At 36.8% G+C, this 23,911-nt stretch overlaps 1 protein-coding gene across 1 annotated transcript in view; it reads left to right on the top strand.

Moving 5' to 3' along the window:
* Nucleotides 1-23,911, top strand: part of LOC311276765 (teneurin-2-like) — a 72,906-nt gene that overhangs the window by 32,010 nt on the left and 16,985 nt on the right. The window contains exon 2 of the mRNA XM_084386647.1: nucleotides 20,015-20,275. Coding sequence (XP_084242773.1) covers nucleotides 20,050-20,275 — 226 coding nt within the window. The 5' untranslated portion in view covers nucleotides 20,015-20,049. The remainder of the gene's footprint in view (nucleotides 1-20,014; nucleotides 20,276-23,911) is intronic.

Below are 23,911 nucleotides of genomic sequence, written 5' to 3'. Positions count from 1 at the left end.
TCAAACGGCACAGGGTTCTGTGGTCAGATGAAACTAAAAAAAGGGCTTTTTGGCAGCAAACACGCTAGTTGGGTTTGGTGCACACAAGGATAAAAAGTACTCCATGGGTTAGGGTTAGGGTTAGGTACTCCAAAAAAAAAAGTACTCCATGTGTACAATTTAATATACCGTTGGATCTTTAATGTTGTGGGCATATTTTTCTGCTGGAGGTCCTGGACATCTTGTTCAGGCTTGTTACATGGCATCGTGGATTCTATCAAATATCAACAGATAATAAATCCAAAACTGACGGCTTCTGCTAGAAATCTTATAATGGGCCGTGGTTGGATCTTCCATCAGGACAACAATCTAAAACAAACATCAAAATCAACACAAAAATGTGTTACGGAGCACAAAATGAAGTTTCTGCCATGACCGTCCCAGTTCCCTGACCTGATGAGTGGAGTGAACTGAAGAGAAGAAGCACCAACATGGATCTGGGAATCTGAAGGATCTGGAGAGATTCTGTATGAAGGAATGGTCTCTGATCTCTTATCAGGTGTTCTCCAAACTCATCAGGCATTATAGAAGGAAACTCAGATCTTGGCATAAAAGGGTGCCAATAATTGTGGCCAACGTGTTTTGGAGAAAAACGTTTATTACATAATGTGATCCCCCCCCCCCCCCCCCCCCCACTTTCAATTCTTTTACTTCAATGAAAGGTTCGATTTTTGCTTTTTTTTTAGATCAAAAGGATAAACAATGCAGATTTATGTTTTACAGCCATTTTTGATCATATTTACCAGGGGTGCCATTAATTCTGACCTCTGTAGTTTATAAAGTGTTAAATATTTATTTTTTTCTTACAAAAACCCGAATGCTTCGCTTCAGAAGGCATTTATTAACCTACTGGAGTCGAATGGATTACTTTTATGATGGATGAATGTGCTCTTTGGAGCTTCAAAAACGTTGGTACTTTTCAATTCTATCTAACTAAAGATAAGAGACGTGGATTACATAGGAGGTGTATTTGGACGACTATAGCTATAACTGCGTTTCCAAGATGGTCGCAGGATGACCTGACCAGCCTTGAAAGGGACTTTAATGCTATAAAGCACTTTGCACTCCAGCCCAGTAGGTGGTGGAAATGTACCTTTTACATTAGTGCAGAAAAAGCAGGTGAACATTTGTATTGTATTCACCGAACTGGATATTTATTTTCCTTTCGTGTTCCGCAGAAGAAAGAAAGTCAAACAGGTCATAAATAATGACAATTTTCATTTTTAGGTGATCTGTTGCTTTAAGATTACATACATATATTTTACATACATTTACACATAAGATTATAGTTGTTATACGATTATACGATTGTAGTTGTTATTTGTTGACACATTTCACTATGTAAATAAAATGTAAATAATGTTGAAAAGGCAGTGATTAGCATAATACATTTTTAAGTGGTGAATTGGTTGCTGACTGTCTGAAACCCCTTTTTTCAATCAATCAAGCAAATTTGGAGCTGTTGTTGGTGGCAAAACAATGTTTCAGCGGAACGGTTATTAACATTTTAATGAAGTTTTTGCTCAGTGGGTTTTCATTAGATGACTCTGCTTGACTTCTTTTGTTGGGGTTGCTGACAGACGATATTTAATGGAAGTGCTCTACCTGCTGAGTCCAACATCAAATGCACCTGCCTGATAGTACCAGCTTCACAGATTCGCTTTATTTCCATGTTCATTTGGTCGTTGTACTGAGACCGACATTGCGATAATGATAAAGTGGACAGGTCATTCTCTCTCACTGCCTCTCTACTGCTTTGCAATTGGTCGAAGTGTGGAAAGTCTCAGACGCTTTTATCTCTGAGCACTTTTATAGGACAGACAAATCTGATTACTGTCAGCCCTGCTCTTCAGATGCTGGGAGAGTCCATTAGAATAGACTGAGAGTAAGAGAGGGAGGAGGTAAAAACATATTAGGTGTTTTTGTCAATAGAAGTCATGATGTAAAGGTCACAGTAACAATATTTCCCAGTATACATTGCATCTGTTTGTTCATTATTAGCACATTTTATTCTTTTACTTTCATTGTCATTTTGTTCAGCATGATCTGTTTCCTAGCAATTAGCACAAATGCTCAAATACATTGTGCGTGTGTCAGAGATTTGAATTTGAGTCTATTCAAAGGCATTATTACATTTCATAGTCATATTTCATAATATTCAGTGCAGATTATACAAAGAAATTTATTCCCACTTCAAGTTTTTCAATGAGACCAGTGTAATATTCTTAAAATTATTACCGAAATCTTACCGTTACTATCACTTGGCAAAGCTTACGTCAAAGCATCTGGCACACTTTCCACAGCCATTTTGGAAAAAATGCTTAAAGGGGAACTTGCCAACTATTTCATCTTAATAAAACCGTTTAGAAATCATTTGGATGGTTAAATAACCTGTTCTGGTGAAAATGGTGACTTCCCCCGCTCCCCCTAGCGTTCCCAGGCGAAAAACCAACTTTGCAACATGGGAACTAATGTTCCGGTAAGTTGGAAATAGAACGAGTGAGAAACACAAACTGCTTTACGGCAATTCGACATAAACACGATAATGTTCTGTGATACTGTGTATTATGCATCACCCACCCCGGTAGACATAGCTCCACACGATAGAGTTGGCCGGCTCTGATAATAACAAATGCACATGAGCAGCGGTAGAAAGGGGGAGGAGGGTGCCGCAAGTGTGTTTTTTTCACAAGAGTGTTGTGAAATATACACCCCACAGCTGTAGGGGGACCTTTTTGATAAAACATGCAACAACAAAAGTGAAAATCAGCGAAGAAATGGCTAGAGTTGCCAAGTTCCCTTTTAATGTAGGTTTGTGTGTGTTTGTATAAATCAATAAATACACACACTCACTCACTCTCTCTCTCTCTCTCTCTCTCTCTCTCTCTCTCTCTCTCTCTCTCTCTCTCTCTCTCTCTCTCTCTCTCTCTCTCTCTCTCTCTCTCTCTCTCTCTCTCTCTCTCTCTCTCTCTCTCTCTCTCTCTCTCTCTCTCTCTCTCTCTCTCTCTCTCTCTCTCTCTCTCTCTCTCTCTCTCTCTCTCTCTCTCTCTCTCTCTCACACATTCATACAGACCTGGATGCTTTAAAATGCTTTTTATCATACATATATATGATGAAGAGATCATTCACCCAAAAATGAAATTGCCATAATTTACTCTCCCTCATGTTATTCCAAAAACTAAAAATCTAACAAATCTTAATCTTAATGGACTAATAAAAAGACTAATCAATCTGGGGGAGAGTGCTAAATATTGAAATATTGAGTAATATGCTTGCATTGTAACTGTTGATGCAGGAAGTGGACACACGTGTGTTAGGAATATGAGTGTATGTAATTGTGTGACAGTCTTCTTCACAGATCTTCACAATCCATATTGCTGAGCACATCAAGAACTTTTCCTTGAACAACATATTTCGTTTGAGCTTGTAAAGTGCTTCTTCCTGTACAGAACTAGCTGGTTAGTTGCTAAATTGTGCGCGGCAACTGAGCACCTCCTGTTCACTTACGTGGTTCATTTCAGCCGCTCTGTTCATGCATCTGCTCACCTGTAACCAGTTCAGTGGCTGAGTAATGCTGCGCCCAGTGACTTGAGCTGTGTTTGATATTCCCATATGTCTTCAGCATCTAGTACAGGAATGCACATTGACTCTCTGGGACAGATGACATGTTGAAGTTTCTCTACAGTATGTCTCATGGAGTGAGACTGTACATGGTGAAACAACCCCATTTCAATACAATAGAGTGATTCTCTGAACAAGTCACCCACATGGTGGTACATGTTTGCCAGTAAAACTCACATTTACCACCCTCCTCCAGCCATCTGCTGAAAGAGATCACGCATGAACTGTGACCATCGACGACAAATCCATTGTAAAAATGTCACACAAATGTGGGCCAGAAACAGTAAAACCTCACAGGAAGTTTATCAGCCTGAATTGCAGGATCTTTTGTGACTTTGACCCTTCTGATGTCTTCTGTAGCCGTTCGCTTTTTTTTTTTTGCTCTGACATCCCCAAACGCGAACAGTATTGAAATAGCTGTACTCTTCTGTAATTAGCTCTTTTGTCATTTCCTGACCTCAACTTCCCCTCTCAGCCATTCTGAATCTTTCTCAAAACAGGAAGGAGAGCTTCCTTTTCATCTCTCAGTGGCGCGGCGGCAAATTGGCGCTAATTGTTTTGAGATAATTAGGACTCCTGGAAGAGGTATGGACGGCCTTGCCTAAAATGATAGGTCAGGAAAAAAGACCTGCGTTTAAGGAGAGCAGCGTGTGTGCTACAGTATGTGCCGTTCATCTCATACAACGAAACTGGAGGCCCCTCTGATTTTATTTTCTCCCCAAACAGAAAATTGCTTTTATTTTGTTATTATTAATACTTCTAAGACATATAGTATAAATTTAACAAAAATGTACAGTAGATTTAAATGCTAAATTTAGTATTACATCAGGGTTGGACTTGAATAAGCTTGGACTTGGTCCAAGCCCCACCCCCTTTTGTCTCAAAATGTATTGTGCCCCTCTCTGATAAATGTAAATAATAATAATAATTATTATAAATATTATAATAAATAACAATACACTTATACACCATTGCCACATAAAAAAATATTATGAAAAAAATTTTTAGGCGGAGTTTCCTTTGCAGCGCTAGCGCTACAGCAGTTCGCCACGAGTCTTCAAACTACAGGAGCAGCCAGCAGGTAACATTAAGCTAATACAGAAAGTATTTCCTTAAAGGTATAGCGGAGGATTTTTTACTTCCGGGTGGATCACCTATACTATTGGTCCTCCTAATTGTCAATCATTCTGGTGAATCAATCAAACTTATTCAAAAAGTGGAGAGGGCGGGTCTTATCTAAAATTCGGAAAGATCCTCCGCTATACCTTTAATACGGAAAGATGCGAGTTATGCTTAACTATAATAAATGTATAACTTGATGTCAACCTTCTGAGTTTGACAATGTAATTCGTTCTTATCCAAGGCCATAGCAAGTGTTATTAGCTTGGGGAAATACATCTAGTGAAAGGAAATTTTAAGTCCATGTCCAACTTTAAATTGTAAGGAATTTATATTGATTTTGATTTTATAGTAACACTTTACAATAAGGCTCATTTGTTTATTATTCTAACTATGAGCAACACATTTGTTACTGTATTTGTTAATCTTATAGTTAATAAAAATACAACTTTTAACTGTTCATGTAATGTCACAATCAGTGCATTAACTAATGTTAACAAATACAACTTTTGATTTTAATAATGTTTTAGTAAATGCTGAAATTAATATTAACTAAGATTAATAAATGCTGTAGAAGTGCAGTTCATTATTAGTTCATGTTAACAAACAAACCTTATTGTAAAGTGTTACGGATTTCATGATAGCTAACACTTTCATGAATACATACATACAATTTACAACATCAACAAAACTAAACATGAATTCCTCATAATTACCTTCTTGATTCTCACTGTTTTGTTTGGTAAAGTAAGTCATATTTAGTAATATTATCATCATTTCCCTATTTTTGTTTGATGTGTTATGCATTCTAATTGTATCAACTCTTTTCATTGGTAATGAAGAGAGGCTCTCTGACCTACTGCTGCTCTCCATCGAGCAAGATATTCCAATTAAGTCTGAGGAAGTCATTAAAATATTTAAAAACACAACAGACAGACGGGTACTGCTTTAAATACAGGTAATTTATTTCATAAATAAATGTTTAAAAAAAAATGGTGCCCTTTTTGGTCCTTCCGCCCCTGCCCCTGAGGAGGTCTGTGCACGCCACTGATTCACAGTGTCATCAAGCCACGCCTTTATTATTGCTTTGAATAAGCGACCTCTAGTGGTCAAACTTACATACTGTGCCTTTAAAGGTATAGCGGAGGATTTTCCCGAATTTTAGAAAAGAACCGCCCTCTCCACTTTTTGAAAAAATGCACATGCGCAACACTCTACCTGCTCCCGAGAGGGAACGCCTATTAAACGTGTGCACGAGAAAGCATGCACGAGCTAATCATAGCTTACATTAACTTTTACTAGCAGTGATTTTAAATGGATTTCTCCAAATAGCATGCCAAACTTTACCTGTCAAGTAGAAACTTCGCGACAGTGGGAAGCCCAACCTGTGTTTTGAACGCACGCCATCGTGTGAATCGTGTGCACGAGCACGTACGACGGCCTTACGTAAACATATCACCAGAATGATTGACACTTAGGAGGACCAATAGTCTTGATGATCCACCCGGAAAAAGAAAATCCTCCGCTATACCTTTAATATAGTACTGCCACTGAAACTCTGTAAACTAAAAAAAATCAAATCCATGCATGCCAATGTTTCTTGCAATACAGGAGGCTACAGTTTCAGGAATTCTAGGACCGCATTTCTAGCATCTTGAAATTGGTTAAGGATGGGAGATGCTGATACAAGGTGGTAGAATAATCTCAAGTACAGATGAACTAACAACTGGGCAGTTTAAACGAATCACTTAAACCAAGGATGCTCCAAAGGGACTGTCCTACAATTGGTATATTCTGAGGCTGCTGTTCTTTTAGTCAATTTTCAATTGGAGGCTTCATTTACATAGCCATTCAAGAATCAGAGAAAGCGTCTCTCAGTGGGGAACGTTAACATCCCCAGTGACTCAATTCCCTGCTGAGGTAATGGCCTTGTGACTAAATCACAACATCTAGAATGCTTGATATTATTACAAGCAGTGGCTGGGACAGACTCTCGTGGCCTTGGCAGTGACCAATGAGCTTCTTCTCACATTGAAGAACTGACAAGCACATTGTGCTGCTCAGATCTGATCCAAACTTTTTCCTCCGCACAAATCACATACTCTGATTGCATAACCATTTTTTTTTTTTTACTGCCATTCTCCTACACTTAAATGACTAATAAAATAGAGGCAGAGCAGTCTGTGTTTTAGGCAGAGCAGTAAGTGTTTTTATTGAATATAAATGTTTTTCTTGCTGAAGCGGCGCATGACTTATAATGGCCCCAAAGGGACAAATACACATCCAAATCCTAATTCAGTCTATCTCTTTCTTTTTTCGTGGTGCCCCTGTTCTTATCTTCACATTGATTTGCTGCCAAATCGGGCCGTTGCAATACGTGAGGGATTTTGGAGAGACCTCCCAATGAAAAGGGTGAGATTTCAGTGAAAAACAGTCGGTAGGTGTGACATCTCTACAACAATCTGTAGTTGTTCGAGACAGCTTTAGTGGGATGCCGCCTTTAGTTGCTTGGATGAAAAGTAACTGATAAATGCTAATTAACCAAAACAGTTCCCGCATATAAATCTGTTGATTTAGTGGCAAACAACCAAATTTTCCGTGTTTTGCAGAGGCAGTAATTGGGTCTAATTCTACACAAGTAAATCTCTGTGATCTGCTGTACCTTCTGTGGTGATTTGGTGATAATTGCTACTTAGAACTAAAGAGACTTTACTTGTGCGTGCACAACCAAACATTTTGATTCACCTACTTATTCTTTATGCTGTTTTTGACATTTTAGAATTATAGTATAAAGTCTACAAAATTATGAATTGATGCAATTAAATATGGCAATTATATACTAACCAAAAATGTTAAACCAATCAAAGTACTTTATTATTTAATAAATACTCTCATATTTATTTTATGGTGGACTAAAAGTGTCATTTAAAAATAAAATGGTTAAATCAATTATTAATGTAAACATAAAATTGAAAATAAATTACATTTTAAATTGACAAATAAATAAACAGTAAAAATAATATATTAAACCTTTTCTACATTTATTTGTATTTATTTTGAATTTTCTAAATATGTATTTATATCTTATTTATTTAAGTTGAAAAGTTTATGCATTTGTTTACATTTGCATTTTTTATTTAATACATTAATTCATTACTTTTAATGGGCCTTATTCATTAAACATGAGCAGAACACATTTTTGTGTAAATCATTCGTAAAGGCGTATTCATATTTTTAAAATGTTTGTTGGTACAAAAGAAATGTACACCTGCATAAATGGTGCGTAAAATATTCAAATGTTCTGTGTTCTTTTAGGCAAACTTGATGCATTTTGGTAACACTATACCATAATAATATTTCACAAATTGATTTGCCCAGTTTTTTCTTTTTCCATAAGAATTGAAAACTGTTCAACTTTGGGTAAAACGTATGGTACGAACGATTTGCCTTCCTGTTAAAGGGATAGTTCACTTTGAAATAAAATTTTGGTATGTTTTAGCTTACCTCAAGGGCATCCAAGATGTAGGTGTCTTTTTTTCCGCAGAAGTTTCAATTTTGATATTTTTAGGTCAAACCGTTCTTGTCTGTCAGTCATTTCATGCAGGTCTATGGTCATTGTCTCAAAGAGCATGCACAAAGTCCAAATTAAAACAATTCCCCATCGTCCAAATTAAACAATTCCCCATCGTAAGTACACATTGATGGCCTAAGACACGAAACGAGCGGTTTGTGTGAGAAAACGAACAGTATTTATATCGTTGTTATCTCTTGAACACAGCCGCGTCCAAATGATCTGAGGGCGCGGGCGGGTATAGATACATAGATGTCGCATTGGCTACTGCAGTTCATTAACGAAACCGTAGCCAAGGCGACATCTATGTATATATCTATACCCGCCCGCGCCCTCAGATCAATTGGACGCGGCTGTGTTCAAGAGGTGAAAACTATATAAATACTGTTCGTTTTCTCACACAAACCGCTCGTTTCGTGTCTTAGGCCATCAATGTGTACTTACGATGGGGAATTGTTTAATTTGGACGATGGGGAATTGTTTTAATTTGGACTTTGTGCATGCTCTTTGAGACAGTGACCGTAGACCTGCATGAAATGACTGACAGACAAGAACGGTTTGACCTAAAAATATCAAAATTGAAACCACTGCGGAAAAAAAGACACCTACATCTTGGATGCCCTTGAGGTAAGCTAAAACATACCAAAATTTATTTTCAAAGTGAACTATCCCTTTAAAATGTAGGGAACCACTCGTTATACATAAATCACATAACATAAATCATACATAAATCGCGCTCAATCCACTCCGCGTGTTTTGCTTATCAACTTGCGCACAGCAGCTATTTGTTTAATATTCTGTCAATTAGATACATTTACTCCATAGACATCCTTTTCTGATTTATCCATTCTGCTCTATGTTTGCTCTGTTGCCAGTGTTTCTTTGTCTGGACGCAAACACTACACGCGCTGTGTGGTATCGGTTTTTGGTATTAGAGTGGTATCATTTTTAATGATTATGAGTACATGAGCGCAGTGTCGGGATACTGGTATCGGTGCATCCCTATACTTAAACTGAATAACTGTCTCTTTTGATTAATTGAATTTGCCCTGGCTAAAGTATTTACTTCTTTGTATTTACCACAAACTATAGTGTTTGTCAAATAAGTCCAAATGTTTAACTGGGCTGGCTTTCATTTGACTATACCAGGACACGGTGTGCTCTGACTCACTTTGTCCATGTTTTTATAATGGTCAAATAATTCCCCCAGAATACAACTGCGCTGACTGAAAAAGCTAGAGGAGTATTAAGGGAAAAGGAGAGTGAGAAAGCTCTGGCCATTCTCATTTTTTAAAAGCTGGAGTGAAAAATACACTTCCATGTTGTGAATAGAGCAAATAATGAGATTGTGCAAGGGAAAGAGATGCGCACAGAGTGTGTGTTGAAGCACCATGTCGTGTCTGCATTCTAATTTTATGGCATTTGGGAGTACAGAGTACAGGCCTCTCTGGCCACTTGTGCTGCCCGCCTGCCATGGAATATAATGTGTTTTGAGAGCAGCCCTATTATCCAGGCTTGGGAAGAAGGAGGCTGAAGTGGCCAGTGGAGCAGCCCTTAGACAGTACTGGAGGTCTATTTGTGTGTGTGTGAGCCACTTCTCAGCGCTGCCTCAGCCTTTATTAGAGTCGCTCCTCGTAACAGCCACTCATGCTGCGGTCGAGTGAGAGCCAACCAGTGAGAGAACACCTCCGAAGAGCATCTCGATTTCTCCTGATCTCTGGCTCTTCCTTTAATTCCGCATTTGTTGAAACATAGTGTTAAAACTATTACAACGTACAAGTGTATGTGAGTGTATTCTTGTAAAATCAGGTTTCGTCACGCTGCTCAGACGTTAGTACTGGCACTGCTGAAACGTGACTGAAGTGTTATTTGTTATTCACAGGAGAGCTAAATGCCGGGTTATGCTGGATGAGATAATAGAGGGCCGTGATGAGTGACAGAGAGAGGCAAACTGCGGTATTCAGCCCACTTTTTGGTAATTTTGTGAAAAATAGCTGTTATTCACTGAAATGTTTCTCCCAAAGTTATTGTATTTTAAGCAGACAGATTTAGCACGTTCAGGAGGTTTTCATGTTTCATGAATTTTTTTTTTTTTTTTTTTTGTGATTCATATTTTTATTTAACAATATGAATCTATTAATAAAATTCGGAATTTGCTAAATATATTTTTATTCTAAAATATTCTTAAAAATTAATGGATTAAATTTTTACTATAGCCATTCTATAATATAATTAAATATGAACTATACATATTTTTATTATCTATTCTATACTATGATTTAATATTAGTAATTCATTTTATTAATAAAATGATTCCATAATGTAATTAATATTATCAAATTACATTTATATTCTAAAATATACTTAAATATGATTAATTATAATATAGAGTAGCTATAATAAAAAATAATTACATATTAGCTAATCATATTTTATTATCTATTCTATATTATAATTTAATTTTAGTGATTCATATTTTTATTAAACAATATGGATCTATTAATAAAATTTGGTATTTGCAAAATATATTTTTATTCTAAAATATTCTTAAAAATGTGTTATTTACATTTATATTATAGCTATTCTATATATAATTAAATATGAACTTTTCATATTTGTATCATCTCTATATTATGATTTAATATTATGTTTTTATTATATTTATTCTATAATAAAATTAAATATTAGCAAATTCTATTTGTATTCTAAAATATACTTAAATATGAATTAAATATAGCTATAATAAAATTTCAATTCAATTCTATATATTCTATATTATAATTTAATATTAGTGATTAATTTTTAATTAAACAAGATTAATCTATTAATATAATTCTGTATTTGCAATATATATATATATATATATGTATACATGAAGGAAAAGAGAGCAAGAAGGAAAAGAGAGTGTGAAGGAGATTGCTGAGAAACAAAGTATAAGTGGTGATTATTAGATCAGCTATTAAACACAAGCTAAGCTGTTCTCCAATTGTTAAGCCCTTTTGCACATCTCTTAGGGTCTCCAGAGCTGTTTTGTTCTTTCTTTTTCACATAGAAACCCATCCACAAGAGATGCTAGTAAAAATAAATGGAGAAAACCCCACCGTCCCTCTCCTGATCTATCCCAGCCCAGGAGACAGAGTGCACAGCAGCCCCAGGGCTTTAGGTTCAGCAAAATGGTTCTGTGCTCGCTTTAGGGTGTACTGCGCTCCGGCTACATGCTCTGTACCGCGGTACTTTACCTTCAAAGACTTCAGAACCGCACAAAAGAGCTGAACATCGCCTCCGGTGCCCGCAGAGTGGGAGGAGATTTTGACATAGAGTTTGCCATGTTGAAAATAGACACTGTTCTTCTCCTGGAAAGTTCTTCAGAGATTGCAATTCCAGAAGAGGATGAGCAGTACAGTGTATTGCCTTCTCAGCTCTGGCTAATATCAGTTCCTACATTTTTTTAAATTTTTTGCTGAAATGACAATTTTCATTAGAGAATAATCTGCATCTTCTACCCCATCTCAGACCCTGTAACCCTGGATGCTCAAATATAGTTCTTTTTTTTTTTTTTGCATTTATGAAATGGTTTTGTGTCAAATTGGGTATATGTGTCAATACAGTGTATGATACAGTATACATCATACAGTGTTTCCAACGATTTTAAAACCCTGTTCTATAATGCAACACATCTCTTTAAATACAATTTACAGCTTTTGGCAGCTTTTAAGAGTGAACGATGAATCAAAATGAATGAGAGAGGACCATGAAAAAAAAAAAATCCCTTACTTTGTTCCAAACCCATATAACTGTATATCTTTTGTGGAACCAAAAAGTAGATGTTTTGCTGAATGTTCATGCTGCTCTTTTTTTATACAATGAATGGGGACCAAGGAGTTATTCTGGTGTTATTCACTTCCAGTTATTTTACCTGTACAAAAACAGTCCGGTATGTTGCTTTAACAGTCCGTTATGCCGCTTTTTTAAATGTACAGTATTATCGTAAACACACTGGTTTGTAGTGCAAGTAGTTTTCCTTTTCACTGCACTGTTCTTCTAGTTATTTAATGCATCAGAAGTCTCGCATAAAATAGCGTACTTCTGTGTTGCAAAATAAAGTGGATACTTAAAATAAGGTGGAAATAAAAATGTATCATGAAAGGATGAGAGAAAAGACGTACAGGTTTCAAAACACATGAAGGTGAGAAAATGATGAGAGGATTTCAATTTTTAGTTGAACTCTCCCTCTATCTTTAAATTGAACCCATCAGGCACTTTTCTTCCTCATCACGCCACCAACCTCTCACACCGTTATAAATCTCTCCACTCTCTCCACCAGATTCTCCTGCTATAATTATCGTTCCCTTCCCCGCCGCTTGATCTAAGCATTTCTAATTGAACAGTCACAGTTAACAGTTGGTCACCCTGTTCCAGGCGCAAGCACCAGTCAGTCTCAGCGTGACGTTCACTGTGGCCTTTTGTATCTAGACTGATTAAGAGGCTTCTCTGCCCAAGATGGTTTTTGGCAGATTATCTTTAATGGAGTAGCCCAATACGGCCTGCCTTTCTGTGCCACTGAGATTCCCAAATGGATAGGGAGGTTGTATCAATTATTGACGCGTATGGATCGCTGTTGAAGCGGTGTCTGTCTGCAACGTCTCCAATGCTGCAAACTTGACCTGTCCTTTAATAATGTTATAAAGCACATACAGTGGATGTAGTTGCACTCTGAACGTGTTTATCTGAAAACTGTAATGGTTGACCTTGATCAAGTCATACTTTGAACATTGTTACATGATAGTCATTTTGCTTGCTGCGTAGGGTACAACGGGGCTTTTCACTACTCCCATAGTGTATGATTGCAGAAAAAATATATATGTTAGTATTGAACATTGATGGAACAACAGATTTTGTGCAAAAATAAATAATTTGTTTTAGTTAAATTTTTATGAAAATCTTATGTATGAGGTGGCAAGGTGGGTCTTTTACCCTCCACACAGGTAAAAGGCTCACCAGCATGGGGCAAAAGGCACACAGTATACAAATACTTTAGCTAAAATTATGTCTAAGTTAATACTTGTTCAAAACAATCACTTGTTATTACAAGTTATTAAATGTCACAGTTAATTTGAGCACTTGACTTTGACAGCGTGATTGAGCTCTTCCTCAAATCACTATTTGATTAGAACTTACTAATAGAAACTCAATGTTTTCATTAAGCAGATTAATTGAGATGGTCGCTTAAAGGATTTGTGGGCTTTTCTAATCATAATATTATTTTTTAAATGTGAGTTTTGATTCTGTAATGTGTGAATACAAAACTGCAGACCTTATCTCTGAATCAATGGATAAAATGAAAAATGAAAAACAAAAGATCACGTTAAATTATTTGTGCTTTACCGAATTAAAATTCACAATCCAAGTGTCATGTTTTTCTGTGTGTAAATGAGGAGCCTAAATATATACAGATAACGAGCTAAAAGACCAACAGAAGGAATGATCAAATGAATATCCATCGCGCCATAGTGTGGAAAATGCGGACGAGGAGCAGGCGAAGGGTTGGAAAACAGACAGAAGAGAAGAAGGAGGAGCAGGAGGTGGTAGAAACCAGGGATGAATGGATGATGGACTTGACCAGGGAGGAGTAGATATAGTAACCAGGAGGTTTTGAATAGGAGATGGCAGTATGACACCCAGAAACCCAACAAGGTAGCGCCCCACGGCAAAAGCCATGGTGGTTGAAAGTTCAACGCCACCCTGGGGACGAACAACGGAAACGATGCCGAGGGGGAAGGAGTCCCGGGTGCAGACGGAGGGTTGATGGATCTGTGCGACACCGGAGGCATCGTCGGCGGCTGCAACGGAGCTGCCACAACGTCCCCCGAGGTGGAGGTGGAACTGGAGAACCGGAGGGCTGCGGCGGAACCGGTGTGACTGAGGACTGATGCTGAGCCCGAGGGAGGGCGGAGCCAGTCTGAGCCGAACGTTGAAGTGAAAATATTGGCCTTGCTGTACAGTTTTTTAGTAGAGCAATGTGTCCTAAAAGACCTGGTGGTAATTTACAGAGGTGTAGTATCTCTTTCATTGCCTTTGTTTTTCCCGTATGTAACATTTGAAGCGGTATTTTTCATGATTAAATGATGTCCTAAACAACCGGCTTTCTGCCAGAGATTCAATGTTTTGATTGGATCCTCCGGTGGCTCCCATGCCTGGCTAACTCAGCACACCAACACAGATGTAGAGTGGGAGGGTGTGATAGTCTCTCTGTCTCTACCTGATAATAAGACATCATGAGGATACGTCTGTCTCGAGCTGAAGATAGCACATTCTGTTTGGGAGGCTTGATATATTGTTGTGATGTTTTGGATTTGCATTTCTCCCTCACTGTGACATAAATGGTTGATCTGCTTACAGAGTTTTCACAGGTTATCGGCTTGATCTACAGCTGATAGTGAGGCATTCGGTATATCTAGCTTGGGAATTTACTAATAGAGAAGCAACTGTTGGTTTGAACAGGTACAGATAGACATATTTTCCATTTTGCATTTGTGCATCACTCTATAGAAGCTTTTCAAAAGTGCAGTTTTTAAGGAAAATCATGGAATCACCATGTTGCCATGTTGTCTTGAATCATAACACTCACCGCGCTCTCCCAGCTAATTAGGTGCTAAGACCTATATATCAATTAAAAAATGCAACTCTAAAAATATAAAATGTCTTTATCTCCTGTCTACAATAAAATATTTTTAGAGTTCAGACATTTTTTGCATTTTTGCCATGTTGTCTTGGCAATGTAAACATTTTTGGGAAAATTGCTGCTATCAAAATGCTTTAGAATGATAATGCAGAGGATATATACATTTAAGTGAATAATTACAGTATACTACTCACGTAAAAAACAATGTACTGTGTACTATATCGCAAGTCTCGGCTGTGTGATTGTTTATAATATTGCAAAAATGTATACTGTATTATCGCACAGTTCAATGTATAAAGTGTATATATATTATATTTGCATATATAAAGCACACTCAAGTAAAGCGATACATACTATATTGCAACTCTCATTTGCCTGATTTATATCATTGCAAAATGTAACAATATACAACTCTCTATATAAAATTGGTTATATAAGTATATTAAACTTTATTCGCATACATACAGTACAGTATGCTCACACAAAATGATACGCTATCAAATCTCAACTGCTTGATTGCTTGTATCATAGCAAAAAAATTAACTAATCACCCACCTCTAATCTGCTAAATATGACATGAAGGTATTAAAATAAACAGTAACATCATGATTTTCTGTAAAGTTGATTTGAAACTATGTGTATTGTGAAAATTGCTATCTAAATAAATTTTGCATTCTACCAAAAATAACAAGCAAATCTAGTTGCTAGCTAGTTAACACTGTCTAAAACACTACTGACTTTAAATAGGTGGTGTTTAAAAGATTGGTATTTGTACTCTGTGATGCATATACTGTATTACCAAGTTTCGGGTTGTACTTTTAAATTGCTGCAGTAGAAGTGTTTGGTTGTATACTTTATGAAATATGATCATCATTATCAAAATAGGGATAGAAAACACCTTACAGATTGGATGTGCCATACCTGTATATCGTTGGAAATGTTTCAACTAGGCCTAGTTGAAAACAACAAGCATATTTGTTTCAATTGCACATTATAGTATTCGTACATAAAAAAAATCCCTCATTCTGTAACGGAGACTCAGGCTGGTTGGAATCCATGTGCAGCTTTATTAGATACTCCAAAAGAATAGTCAAACAGGCGTGGGTCAAACAACAGTAGATGCAACAACGTAGACAGATCGTAACTCGTAGTCGTAGACCAGAAGTAATAATCAGGACAGGCAGCAGGCAGACAGAGGGGTAATCCAGATAAACAAAGCACTAGGTCGGTAGACAGGCAGAAAAGGGTCAGAGACGATAAACAGTCCAGGTAAATAATCAACAAGACAGAATACGGAGAAAACGCTCAGAAATGTCAGCACGGCAAAACAAGACTTCGCGAGGAGAAGTAGGAGAAGCTGGTTAAAATAGTCATGATAATGAGTGACACCTGTGAAGGTGATCAATCCCAAGCACGGGAATTATGGGAAATGGAGTTCGAAGAGAGTTAATACTCGGGAGATGGTTCCCGCTGGTGGTGATCGGAGGGAACCACAGAGGCTGTATTTGTGACACATACGCACATGCAATGGGGCGTTCACATAGGACAACTGAATGGAATCAAACACATGAACTACTTTTACACTTGTGTAAAACAAGAACAGTGTTTAAAAACTGTTAAGAAACGTGGCACAAAGATGCCAGAGATGTCCGTCTAACACGTCTCTTATCGTATCACACCCGTTGTGAGACTGCTTTCATACCCGTTACTGCTGCCTTCACGTGCTATTGGAATTATCATGAACGGTGTTGGGGAAAGTTACGTTTGAAAAGTAATGCTTTACAATATTATGTTACTCGCGTAAAAAGTAACTAATTACATTACTTAGTTACTTTTTATGGAAAGTAATGCGTATTTTTTCTAACCTGGGCTAGGCTTGCTTGTTAGTTTTTAACAACAAAGAACAAAAAACAAAAGAAATGTTTTATTTTTTGCAAATGTAAAGGCCCTTTCACACCTAAAGTGAAATGAAAAAGCCTCAGGCTGAACGAAATTTAACACTTGTTCAACACTTATGGCGCTTTTCCACTGCATGGTACGGTACGGCTCGGTTCGGTACGGCACGCTTTGGCGCTTTTCCACTGCATGGTACGGTACGGCTCGGTTCGGTACGGCACGCTTATGGCGCATTTCCACTGCATGGTACGGTACGGTACGGCTCGCTTCGGCTCGCTTTAAATGGTACCACCTCTGTTGAGGTTCCAAGCGTACCGTACCGGTACTAAAATGTGACGTGAAAACACTGAAGATCACTGATTGGTCAGACAGAATCGTCACTACCAGTGTCATTGTATTTGCGACACGAGACCATGCACGAGACAAACCCGCTAGATTTAAATAGCCAGTAGACAACAGCCAACGCTGTAGTGTCTTGCAGTTAAAAAGTTTCTTGTAAACTGTTTCTTGCAGTCAGGGGCGGCGCCGGATAATTTTTAACGCATGTGCTGAGGGCACACACACACATATGTGTGTGTGTATGTATATATATATATATATATATATATATATATATATATATATATATATATATATATATATATATATATATAATTAATAAATGAGAAAAACTTGGCCACAAAATATTTAATATTCAATTATTTTAATGATCACAATTAAAGTTTTAATTTTATTAAATTGAACAAGCGCAAAATTCAGCATTCAATCAAATATTCAAAAAGACTTAATAATAATGTTATTTCTCTCTATAGGCGCGTTTACTACGAATATGGCGATCGTCAACTTCATCTTTGCCAGACACTGACAGAAAACACTATTTTATAAATAAAAATCAGTGCACGCGTCCCCGGATTTACAAACGCACATCTTGCTTGTTGCACGCACATTATGTCGAAATAACGAGATATTATGTTGAAATAACATTATTATTATTAAGTCTTTTTGAATATTTGATTGAATGGTGAATTTTGCGCTTGTTCAATTTAATAAAATTAGGCCTATATATAGCCTATATATATATAGCCTACTATTAATAAATGAGCAAAAATTGGCCACAAATTATTTAATATTCAATTATTTTAATGATCACAATTAAAGTTTTAATTTTATTAAAACGCGTGCACTGATTTTTATTTATAAAATAGTGTTTTCTGTCAGTGTCTGTGCATGGCAAAGATGAAGTTGACGATCGCCATATTCGTAGTAAACGCGCCTATAGAGAGAAATGCACATAATGGATTACATAAGTTTCTTTTTGTTTTGAATTATTTCGTTTAAAGACATTTCAAGCTTTGTGTATTTGAGGATGAGATGCGCTCCAGTTAACGTACAATGCAAGTGACCGCTCGGGCGCCTCAATGGTTAAATTGTCTATTTTGCATCTTATTCAATCCAGGCAAATTGTTTGATGAAAAAATTATTAAAATTAAGATACAATTTATACAAAACGAAATTCACTTAAAGAAAACAAAGTGAACAAAACTTAATGAAGTGGTCAAAATTATGTCTGACTCGCTCCATGTCTCTCTACTCGTCTCGTGCTGTTCACTTTTCATAATCAACATAGGCAGATGGAAAAAAATAACATAACATTAACATTAAATGCGCTTTTTTAATGGCAGTAGTTTAAAACAGTAGGCTACATTAGGCCTAGACTCTCTATTTGCAAAGATTGCTGCACATTCATTTAATTCTGAATTTTGCATTTGTTCAAATCAAGTTCACGGATAATTGTGCGTGCATTTATTAATCATTATAATGATACTAAAATCATAAAGTAGGCTATGCTATGTACAAAAAATCAGATGAGCCCAGAATATGAACGCAACGTTTAATTACACGTTAAGAATTCTCCTTCCATATAGTAAACCATTATAAGAACGTTTAATTTAATTTAAAAACATCCACATGCCGAGAATCAAGAGCACCATCCCCCGTGTTGTGCGTTTGAAATGTGGCGCGTTTACGATGATGTCATGGCAGTAGAGGCGGCAACTATAACGATCAGTCCCACCCACTTTGAAGCGGTACTAACTGCAATGGAAAAGCAACCGAGCTAAAGCGAACCGAACCGTGCCGTACCGAGTCGAGTCGTACCACGCAGTGGAAAAGCGAAGCGAGCCGAACCGTTCCGCGCCGAGCCGAACCGTACCGAGCCGAACCGTGCCGTACCATGCAGTGGAAAAGCGCCATTATGTTGCAAAAAATATGTAAACAGGTGATGTTTATCTGAAGTCATTTTTGCTTATTTGTATGGTTGAATTGGATCATTGAAGGTCAGCAGCAAATAAATTGGTTAATAAAGTGAGATTATATTTGAGTAAATTAACTTTTAATTATTGAAGTGTTGAGTTACTTGTATTTACTTGTACAGTATTGAATTACTTGTAATGCGTTACTCCCAACACGGATCGTAAATGCGAGTTTCCTAGTCTTATTTACAACTGGGAAGCTCGGGGATCATTTTGATGAAGTTCCAGAGTTGGAGCGGGCCATAAACTTTAAACACGGCGGAGGGAAGAACGATTGCTGCTGTGACTGGCATTCTTTATTAGTCTTTTCCACAGCAGCTACATCGCCTTGTCTTGTCATTAAAGTAATGCATATTTACATATATGAATGATCATTTGAAGCATATTTTATGTTGTGTACACCGCAAAAATAGACTGAAATTCCAGAATTATCTATATCTAGATAACGCTGTGAATGTTTATATTGTTGTCAATGAATGGGATGCTAAATATATTGGCTTTAATAATAATTTTCCCAATAAATAGGCAAGAATGAACCATGTGGCAAGAATAAACCATGATTGTTGTTTCCGACAACAAAGCAATTGAATGCCACAAGCTTGTAATCACAACTTCAAAAAGTAGGACATTTCCGATAGGAAGTGAAAGCAGCATAAGTGCACATTGCAAAGCCAATTGTGATGATTTGTTGTAGTTGTTTTTTTGTTGTTTTTTTCCCCCCCTAAAATAAATCTAAACCCACAACACACATTTCCTCTGTGTCTTCTTCTGCAGGTAACTGACATAATTGTCCGTCAGCTTCTGCAGTGATGGATTTGAAGGACAGACAGCAGCGCTCTCTGACACGGGGTCCGTGCCGAAAGGATATGCACTACGCTACATGCTCTCTGGACAATGAGAACTGCCATGTAGTGTCACAGAAATCATACAGTTCCAGCAAGAGGCTGAAGGCCTACCAGCAGGACGGACGCTTGCGCTATGGAGGATGTGTTGCGGAGTTGGTGCACCAGCAGACAGAAGAGTATGTCAGACAAGGTAAGACTGTTACTGTAACTAATATATTAATGAAAGAAATCGTAATGGTAAATAATATGGCAGCTATACTACAGGTACATCACATTAGCTACATTTCGACCAAATTTTGCAAGCAAAAACAATGTCTGTTGTCTAATTTCAGTAGTGTAGAGATGTATAAACCACGGGTCACACAGAAGTCACTTTTAAACCAAACAGCTTTCTGTTGGTTTCCAACTTGACCCGTTGTGAAATGTGTGAAGGGAAATCTTTTGCCCTCATGCGAAGTTCCCGATAGCATGGATTCCTATTAAAATGACTGGATTTCAATTTTAATTAATTTTATTTGTTTTATGTTTTTGTTTGTCTTTTCACTTTCATCCAATATAACAAATACAGGTTTAAAGCAAATAGAGTACTATGTAGTATGTGCAATTCTTAAGTGCATGTTGGATACAGCAGTCTTTAGGTCAGAGTTTTCTCATTAGTTGAGGCTTTAACACAAATGCCATCATGGATGAATGTTATCCATTTTAAACCACATAATCCCCCTGTAATAAAATCAGAGAAGATTTTCTGTGGTAAGTTTTAATTTGCAGCTATTGAAACTTTTGATCTGTGTGCACAGAAGTATGCTAAAGTTTAAAGACAAATATTTGTTGAAAGCTATTGTTCCTTTCATGCAAGTGACACTGACCTGGTAAATACAAACCGGACTGGAGCAGAGTGATTCTGAAAAAAGGGGGGAAAACTCACTAAATATACTAATTTAAGATAAATTAACTAGCTAAATTAAAGGATTTATTTTATATTACTAAATGAACCTGAATAAATTAGACCGTGGTTCCTAAAATTATATGTTTTTTGGTCCTTGAATTTACATGGAAGGACCCTTCATCTATGTAATTTGATTGTTATTAAAATATTAAATTATGTGCCATTTAATTTTTACATCAAGGCCATTTATATCAGGAGGGATTTCATGATTGCCTTGCGAATATCATTGAGCACTTTCAATCTGTTTTGTCTTCATTTTAATCACAACCGGGAATTTTCTTTCTGACAGAAGTTGTGTTCTGTCTGGTATTTAGCCGTGACTTTATTTGCCTGTTAGGGTCAGTTCATCCAAGAACACAATCTTGCAATTGGGTGGAAAAAACTTTTTTTTTTTTAAATTGTGCTGCCAGGTTTTGTTTTGCTCAAATTGATTTTGCTATGAAGTGTTAACCGGTTATAATTACGGTTCGACCAACTGACCTTATTTTCCTGCACATAAAATTGATTGAAAACATGAAGTTTTAAAAACTTTGAGCCATGTTGAAAGATGTCCTTACAAACACACCTTAAGCCAGGTTTGTCAATATCAGATAAAGAGATAATAGAGGTGAGCTGCAGTGTTCGATCTGGAACCTTCATCCTTTCAGTATATGAACTAACTTTACTATTTTCATCTAGACAAAATACTTTGAGTGAGTTTTATATATATATATATATATATCTGATTAATCAGACATTTTTCTGTAATTAATCGCGATTAATCACACCTAAAATTAAAGTTTTTAAATATATTTTTATATTGTACAATTTTCACATATAATATCCATATTAATGTAGAAACAACATAAACACAATATATTTTAAATATTTGATCTAACAGGAAATCCAGAAATGAAATAAAATGATTAAACACTTAACAGTCTTTACTGCATAATTTATAAATTGAATATAGATTATATTTTATTAAGCTACAGATGTTATTCAGTTAAGAGCAGTGAGTGATTTCTTTGATTAACATTAATGACACAGACTGCAGCAGGTTTATTAGGCTGATGTCACTTTAAGATCTGAAGCACATGACACGGATCTGTCACATCCAGGGAAATGGCTGGAAGAGGCTCTCAACCAATCAGATTGTGTTAACATATGATTTAAAAATAAATAAAAACTTTGTTCAAACATTTTGTCAAAAGTTTGTGGTCCGTAAGATTATTTTTGAAGAAATGAATACTTTTGTTCAGAAGGGACACATTCAATTGATCAATAGTGACAGTCAAGACATTTACATTGTTTAAAAATTTTTTTTATTTCAAATGCTGTTCTTTTGAACTTTTTATTTAAAAAAATCAGAAAAAATGTATCAATTTCCACAAAAATATTAAGCAGCACAACTGTTTTCAACATTGCTAATAATAAGAAATGTTTCTTGAGCAGCAAATCAGCATATTATAATGATTTCTAAAGGATCATGTGACACTGAAGTCTGGCTGCTGAAAATTCAGTTTTGCTATTATACAGGAGTAAATATATTTTAAAATATAATAAAATAGAAAAAATATATATATTTTAAATTGTAATAATATTTTACAATATTACTTTTATTGTATTTTTTGATCAAATAAATACAGCCTTGGTGAGTAGAAGAGATGAGAGACATAGAGGAATAAGATACTTAAAAATCTTATTGACCCCAAACTTTTGAACGGTAGTTATATACGAAGGTAAAAAGGTATAAAGGTATAAAAATAAATGATCAAATATAAAAATCAACTGGTCACACTAAAAGTCTTGATGTTGAATAAAACAAACTTATTATTACTCTTGATTATATTTGGGGTTTTCCACTCTCAGTCCGGATTGTTTCCAGAATCAACATAAGGTTGTTTTTCCAGCACAACATTTCTGTGGAGACTCAGCCAAACTCACAATACAGCCTGAAGCGTTTTTTTTGGTCAGGTTTTGATTCGGTAATGTCCAGGAGAGGGATACTGCCTGTCATTCAGTGTTTTTTTTCCCCCTTTTCCACAGGCTTCTGTGTCTTTTCCATAGATGCTGGCTCAGGTGTAGTTCAAAGATTGCATGAAAATCTTTTAATAGTCTGAGATGAGATGTGCCCCACTAGCAGTGCCCACATCTCATTATAGCAAAGTTTCATCTACCTAAAGCAAGAAGTGACCTTGTCGTCACTTTTCTCCTTCACTGTGTGCTGTAAAAATAGCTCAAACCAGTGAGACCGAGCTACACACTGCTGCCTCATCTTCAGAGTGGATCAGACAGACTGAGACATAGAGAGGGAAAATGATAGACACAGAACCAGGACTAGCAGTCTCTAGCTTTCAGTAGCCTGAGGTTTCTGGTCCATGTTTATTTTTTATTTATTTTTTTACCTGCCAGCTGTAGTTGGCACTGCATTACATCTGAACAAACTCGCCATGGTTATGCTCATATGGCTTAGGGAGGAGTTTTTGGTTGTAGGACGCGCCAAGCTGATGGTCCATGGCCGTATTAGATCTACAGGGCTCTGCAGACAGCTTTGCCTCAGTAAAGGCCATATGGCGAGGGATCTTCGGAAGTACGGGAGCACTCGTTATGGACATTTGCGGGAAGGAGTGCTCTGCCTCTCAGGCAGCCCAGAACCCCCTTATGGTCCCTTTAGTGCACTTTTTTCCAGCACAACATCTGGTAGCATGTGCTTATCGTCCTCCATCCGAGCCCTTACTAAGCAGAGCTGCTCCTAACATAGCGGAACATTGAGATTACAGTTATACGGGTAATGTGGGTGAACGGGGAAGTGGGAGAGATGATGATGGAGGAAAGTACATCTGGAGGAAAGCAGCAACTATATCAATCTCTATGACCCTGCTTCCACCTGAGATTAAC

Source organism: Rutilus rutilus (assembly GCF_951802725.1).
Source record: "Rutilus rutilus genome assembly, chromosome: 18".
In the NCBI taxonomy this organism is placed as follows: domain Eukaryota; kingdom Metazoa; phylum Chordata; class Actinopteri; order Cypriniformes; family Leuciscidae; genus Rutilus; species Rutilus rutilus.
The sequence above is the reverse complement of the archived record's forward strand: the minus strand, read 5'-3'. Positions and strand labels throughout refer to the sequence as shown.